General features: G+C 46.0%; 1 protein-coding gene across 1 annotated transcript in view; it reads left to right on the top strand.

The window, feature by feature from the left end:
- PLEK2 (pleckstrin 2) overlaps positions 1-6,698 on the top strand; it is a 9,296-nt gene that overhangs the window by 290 nt on the left and 2,308 nt on the right. Inside the window, exons 2-6 of the mRNA XM_010007688.1 lie at positions 2,518-2,682; positions 3,641-3,822; positions 4,552-4,643; positions 4,969-5,156; positions 5,642-5,743. Coding sequence (XP_010005990.1) covers positions 2,518-2,682; positions 3,641-3,822; positions 4,552-4,643; positions 4,969-5,156; positions 5,642-5,743 — 729 coding nt within the window. The remainder of the gene's footprint in view (positions 1-2,517; positions 2,683-3,640; positions 3,823-4,551; positions 4,644-4,968; positions 5,157-5,641; positions 5,744-6,698) is intronic.

Below are 6,698 nucleotides of genomic sequence, written 5' to 3'. Positions count from 1 at the left end.
GGTTCAGCTCCAACGTGAAAGCAGCTCTAGGGACCAGACCGACCCAGGGCTCATGGCAAGGCAGCCCCTTGGGCGCTGGGTTGGAGGGGCTCCTGCCTCCTCTCAAAGGAGTCCCTCCAGGTTTGGGCAGATGCCTGCTGGGGGAGCTGCATGAGCTGCCGGTGTTGGCTGCCCCTCGAGTTTCACCATGTTGGTGTTTACCCAGGGAAGTGAATTAGCTATCAGGATTACTCAGCTCTCAGAACTCCACTATGTCTGCACCCAGGGCACACCTCTGCCTACAAAAATACTACCTGCAAACAGCTACGTGGCAGCAGAGGAATTGGCCGTGGAAGGACAGAGAGAGGGAAGATGTTTTGACAGTCTTTGAAGATAGTTTGTGCCTTTAGCAGCCCAGTTGAGCAGGGTTTCCCATTTCCTATGAGAGGATGGGGAACAGACTATCCTTTTTGAAGGGGATCACAGCTCTGCAGACTTAGAAATGTGCTTGAAATTATTTCACTCCTCTACACTGGTCAAGTTTCACACCCCTGTAAGAAAATTTTAGCCAAAATATGAAGAGAAGAGCTGAAAGACAGTGTCACAGATTTCAATCTTTCCAACACTTCTTCATATAGGACCAAGTCAGCCATAGTTGGGACACAAGCAAGCAACTTAGTGAGGGGCGTGAGCTGCTTTTAATACCAAGATTCTGTGTCAGTCACTAGTATGGTCCTTGATTGCACACAAATAAGGTGACTCAAAGGCTTGTTCAAAGCTTTGCCACACCTTGGCAAATGTTTTTCCACAGTACGTGGCAGTGCTTCTGGTGCTAACATGAAGGTAATCTTGGTCAGCTCTTCTGGCAAAGCCCCTGGCTGGCTGGCTGCCAGTCGCATGAAGCCGTGCTCTGCATGGAGGGAGCTGCATGGACGGAGTTGTTCCTCATCCTCCCTTCTGCAGCAAGGGCAGAACAGTCCTGGCTCCTGCTCTCCTCCCTGGACTACAGTAGTATTTTGTGGCTCTTAAGTGACTACTGAATTCAAGATGAGGATCCAGGGCACCAGCTGTGTGAGAGGAATAGGTTATTAGCAGCACAGTGAGCTGTAACTGCCAGTCGTCTGAATAACATCACTGAGATTCACAGTTTAATAGGAAGGAGACCACAAAAAAGGCTAAAGGAAACTGAAGAAGGGAACAAAGGATACAGAGAAAAATTGAGGAAGGGGTGGGGTCAGGTAAGAAAACAGAGCTTTGGTAAGAAGAGAGCAGAAGCAACGAGATTATCTAAAGCATTACAAATTACTGAATTATGTATTGTAATGTGCTATAAAGTAAATGTGTGGAACTCAGGTGAAGATAAAGAAAAGGTAAGGCAGCTTTCTGAAACAAACAAAACAAACCAAAAATTGCCAAGGGACTTTACAACACGTGAAAAAAACACTGAAGAAGGCAAAGGGAGGGAGAGAATGAACAAGTTAGATAAATTGTATTTTGTACAGACTAGAATACGTTAGATATAAAGTGCCCTGGAATTTAGACACTCATTACCCCACCTTTTCTTGGAAATTGCTGGTTTTCCCTTTTACTCATAGGGAATTAATGAGGTTTGATTCTTGCCACAACTGGACCTTTCACGTTTCTCTTAGCTACGCCCACCCTCTCCCAGGTGTCAGAGCTTTCTCTACCCAGTGCTTCCCCTGCTGGCTGTAATGATCCACTGCCTGTAGAAATGGAATTCAGCTCCCTGCACGGCGAATCTGGACCTGACTCCCTAAGATAGGAGTGAGCCTGGCAGTGCCTCCCCTCGCTGGGTTTGCTCTCCTCTAAAGCTGGGCTGAAGGCAGCCGGGGGCTCCTTGCTGAGGGGAAAGAAGAGGATTTGTCTATATTCTGAAATTATTCAAGAGGAATTCAACAGGAGCCTTTATTCATTAAGAATTGTATTTCCTTTACAAGGAAAGAGCAGCACAGGGAATGTTTTAGCCCAGGCGATTGGAGGCAGTAAGAGGGGATACTCAGGAAAGACCAATTCATGTAGCAAAGTGCTTTCAAAACCCCTTGGCACTTACAGCCACGTCAAAAGGACAAGCAATTAAACACACAAAACACCATCCAGGGTACCCAGAGATGAGGGGTTTGTCTCCAAGGGCCCTCACACATTTTGAATTTAGCCCTGTTCCTGCCTGGTGCAGTCAGTGGGCAGGTGTCCATGCAAGTTACAGCTTTTTGAGATAAGTCATGTGAGCTTTTGCAAGAAGCAATTCTTACCAGCAGAGCAGATGTCCTTGCTGGGGAAAGAGCAAAGTACCTTTTTATTGCTCCATGATTTTATAGTGATAGAGCTGTGGTATTTTGTTACAGGGAGGAAAAGTCTCACAATAACTTCTTGTGTTTATTGTCATACAGTTCCCTGTTAGTTTATGGTGTTTTAACACACACACACCCACCACATCACACCACACCAAAAAAAAAAAAAAAAAAAAGTAATTTCTCAATGCTTGTGCTAAGTTAGCTGTGTGGATTTCTTCCCCTCTAGGGACATGTTGTTCGTAACTGGAAAGTGAGATGGTTCGTTCTGCTTCAAGACAAACTACTGTATTACAAAATTGAAGGAGGCAAGAAGGAGCCTTTTCCAAAGGGCAGGATACTTTTGGATGGCTGCACTATTACTTGTCCATGCCTCGAATATGAGAACAGACCGGTATGACTGGAAAAATTTATCCCTTCTTAATGATGTTCACTTTCTAACTTCTCCCTAGTCCTTTCCTCTCCTCCTGAATTCTTCGATTTCTGCAACCACACCACTGAGGTATGTGTTTCCAGAATTAGCCCCAGTCAAAGCAAGATGTCATTAGCAGAGTAACTAGGACAAGCAATGAACTCCCTCATGTCTTTGCTGTTCTTTGTGCCTAAGTGTGAGTCACAGCCATTAATGAGAAACCAAAACAACACACCCCTCATATTCACAGTGGAAAGAATAAGTGCAAATGCAGCAGCCCAACAGTGTGTGGAGGGAGGACACAATAAGCTCAATAAAATCTGAGGACGATGGGGAAAAAAAAAGAAACTCATCCTCTCTGGTAGTTGTCTTAGACACGGCTGTGTCCACAGGGTGCATCCAGGTCAGACTCTCTTTTACTTCACCAATGGGACTTCACTGCTGTGGAAAGTTTCCAGCAAGAGGGCTCCAGAAGGGAAACTGCCTCCTGCCCTTCTCCCTTCCCCCATGGCCAGTGGCAATGCAGACTTCCTCTGAGCAGGACCAGAAGGGAAATTACTCTGGAAGCTGCTATTTCAGGTCTTCTCCTGGCAGATAGAGCCTAATGAGAGTTTGTAGTTGTTAAGACACTTGAGATCTGGATGTGAAAACTCCGTAGTCAGCTACACACTCCTATGTAATCTAGTATCTGGGTGATCTGCTCTCTTTCAAGTACCTAAAGCTCCATGCATGCAAAACATAGGGATTAGGAGTGGGCAGGAAGCCAAAAGCCCCCAGAGTTGTGCCCACCATCCTTCTGGCCAGCGCTTGCCCTGTACTGCTCAGGTGGGATGCCATATCAGACTTACTTGTGTCACTTGGGCCAGTGCCAAAAGACACAAAATGCAAGTGATGGACAATAGCTAAATGATGTTATTGCTTTGCACTTCTTTCTCCACAGCTACTCATCAAACTAAAGACAAAAACCAACACAGACTATTTCCTTGAATGTTGCTCCAGGGAAGAGCGAGACTCTTGGGCTTTGGACATCACTGGAGCTATTCATGCTGGTCACCCAGTACAGGTACAAGAGCTTCACAGAATGAAGAACTCTTTCAAACTGCTTGAGAATATCAGCCTTCAGTAAGTGTACATGGTTTCTCCTTCTGCTATGGCTGTAGTCTGCAAATTGCCTGAGCTGGTGGATGGGGAAGCTCTTCTCAGCACAGATCTGCTCCTGTGTAGCTAGGAGCCTCTAAACTGGCTGCTCTGCACTAGGTTTGCACACACCTTTGCAAGGGCACAGTAATGCTATTTTTCCTGACCATCATTATGGGGGAGTGGGGCATGTGGATTCTGCACAGGCATCTCACTGCTGGCTTGAAGACCTTCCTAGCCAGCAGTCGAGGTTCTCACTGGGGAGATGTATTACTTCAAAAGATGAGATGTCAGGGAAAGACGGAGCGAAGACATTACATTGTTCGTGCCATGTTGATAAGCTTGCAAAGCTGATAGCTGGAATCTAAAATAGGATTTGCATCATGTTAAACAAGAGGAAACAGAGAACTGATTAAGAAATATGAAAAGTTACATGAATTTGATTTGTGTTGAGAAGGTAAATGGAGGTTGACTATAGCACAGTTTGAAGTGCTTTAAATGGAAGGATACTTTGTGAGATATCTTGTTTAGTGCTGCTATTGGGACAATAACATTTTCCTACAATGTACTTAGAGTAAAACTTATGGGGGAGCATCTAGACTGCTTCCCATCTTTATATTGGTAATCATCAGGGCATCCCAGGCGCTGTCAGACGTATGTGACAGTTTCTGCCTTTCTTTCTATGCTAGTAACATCCTGTGTTCTCTTTTACAGCCAAATAGTGGAGAGAATGTGTGTCAGCAGCACTGGAATAAGGCCGACCCGCAATTTGGAGCAAGGCAACAGATACAAAGAGACCTTCACAGGTACAGTTGCTGCAGGCAAACAGCTTCCTCACATCTGTACTCCCTTCATGGTTGGATCAGCTGCACCCCAGTGGAAAGCAGTGGTGCAGCCAAGTTCTCTGACACCTTTCTCTCTTGTTGTTTGGATACGTTGAAGCATATGTATCCCACACTTCTGGTCAGCCTTGCACTTCATCAACAGTCTTTGTGATGGTGCCAAAATGTTTCAGAAAATAGAATAATAAAATAAAAATAAAAATAATAATGAAAAAAGGCCTGCATGGCCATCCATCTAGCCTTGGAAGAACATACTGCCTTGGTATGAGAGCTGCCTTTCTCCCTGCAGGTTCTGCCCTGGTGGACTGGCTCATCTCCAATAGCTTTGCCGTGTCACGGTTCGAGGCCGTCACCTTGGCATCCATGCTGATGGAGGAGAACTTCATCAAGCCCGTGGGAGCCCGCAGCACTGAGGCCACACGCTACAGCGACCTCTCCGAGCAGTTCCTTGACGACTCCACCGCTCTGTACATGTTTGTAAGTGATGCAGCTGCCAACAGAGGCAGATCCTCTGCCCCCACTTGGTTTGGGGCAGAGGTACCAGGGGTGCAACCAAAGGCAAAATACGCGGGTTGTGAAAGTAAACATAGAAAGAGAAGCTCTAGGCTTTTACACTTGATCTTTTGCTGGAGACAAATAGCTACATGTATATGGAGGGATCTACAAGCTACACAATTAGGCATTAAAAGGAGTGTGTCCCTCAGGTGCAGCGCTGTGTCTGCATTTAACAGAGGCCATGCTGAATTTATGCTGACATTCAAGGCCACACTGTATGTGCAGGTTTTACAGCTGTAATCTGGTGCTTGTAAATCTTGGACCTATAAAGCAGCAGGGCTACAGATTAGAATTTACTCAGGACATATGAGCTAAAACAGCTCAAGGAAAATAAAATGCTGAACTTTGTACTTGAATGTGTGTTTAAATTAAAAAGAAAAGCAGAACCATCTTTTCCCTATTTGCAGGCTGAGAGCAGTAAGAAAAATATCAGTTCCAAGGAAGAGTTACAATTTAACATCTCTGAATTAAGCGGCACAATTGTGAAGCAAGGATTCTTAGTGAAACAGGTAAATACAGTCTTTGAACCTTTGCTGGGAAATGAGAAAAATAACAGCTTCTAGGGCTTCCTAGAGAATAAATGTGATTTATATGAACATGGCTGGGGAGTTGTGGTCAGCAGAGCTAACTTGCCTGTCAGTTCTATTATCAGAGGTAATGTAGTGAAGAGTATCTAGTTATAAGAAGTGAGCTGTGGAATTTGCTGCTCCAGCAGGATTAACTGGATATTCTGTATATATTGAGTGTGTACTGAAAGGTGTAAAATAGTGCCAGAAGTCCCACTGAAACTCCAAATCCCACCATGAGATGTTATATTCACTTCCAAGCAGATCCACTGTTCCTCTGGTTTAACCTATCCCATCCAAGTCATGAGACCAACTTTGACCTTCTGCTGGCCACAGACCAATTTCAAAGCTGAGTAGATTGACTTTGCATGAAGTAAACATTTAACTGTGGACAGTCACTCATGTACACGTGGTTGCTCTGGTGGTGGTGAGACCTGTTTTCTTTGGGCACAATTACCTGTTGGCAGATCCTGTTTATAGGAGCCCACCCTTAGTCCGCAAGATTTCATTTCTGACCCCTGCTGTGAACAGCATGAGGATCAGCCACACTACTTCAACGCATAAAGCAGCCACCAGCAAAGGAATGGCCACATCTTGCTCTGCAGCTTTGTACCCTGAGCTGCTATTTTTGTGTTGTGCAACTGGATCATCAGATGTTCCCCAACGCTCCCTCCTCTGGCTGCTGGGGCAGCCCCCCATCACCACAGGACAGGAGAGCTGCCCAGGAGCCTTTCTCCATGGCCAGCAGCTGTAAGGGGCAGTGCCCAGCAGCCCCAGCCCTAGGCTGGCCCTGAGCCCCAGCACCAGCTCTCCAGCAGCTGGGGATGCTCTCAGGGTCTGGCCGGGCTTGCAGTGCTGCTCTGCACCACCAGCAGCTGAGAGGGCTGAGGGGGAAGAG

This window comes from Chaetura pelagica, unplaced genomic scaffold (genome assembly GCF_000747805.2).
Source record: "Chaetura pelagica isolate M959 unplaced genomic scaffold, ChaPel_1.0 scaffold70, whole genome shotgun sequence".
Taxonomy (NCBI): domain Eukaryota; kingdom Metazoa; phylum Chordata; class Aves; order Apodiformes; family Apodidae; genus Chaetura; species Chaetura pelagica.
This window is presented reverse-complemented; position numbering and strand designations above follow the sequence as displayed.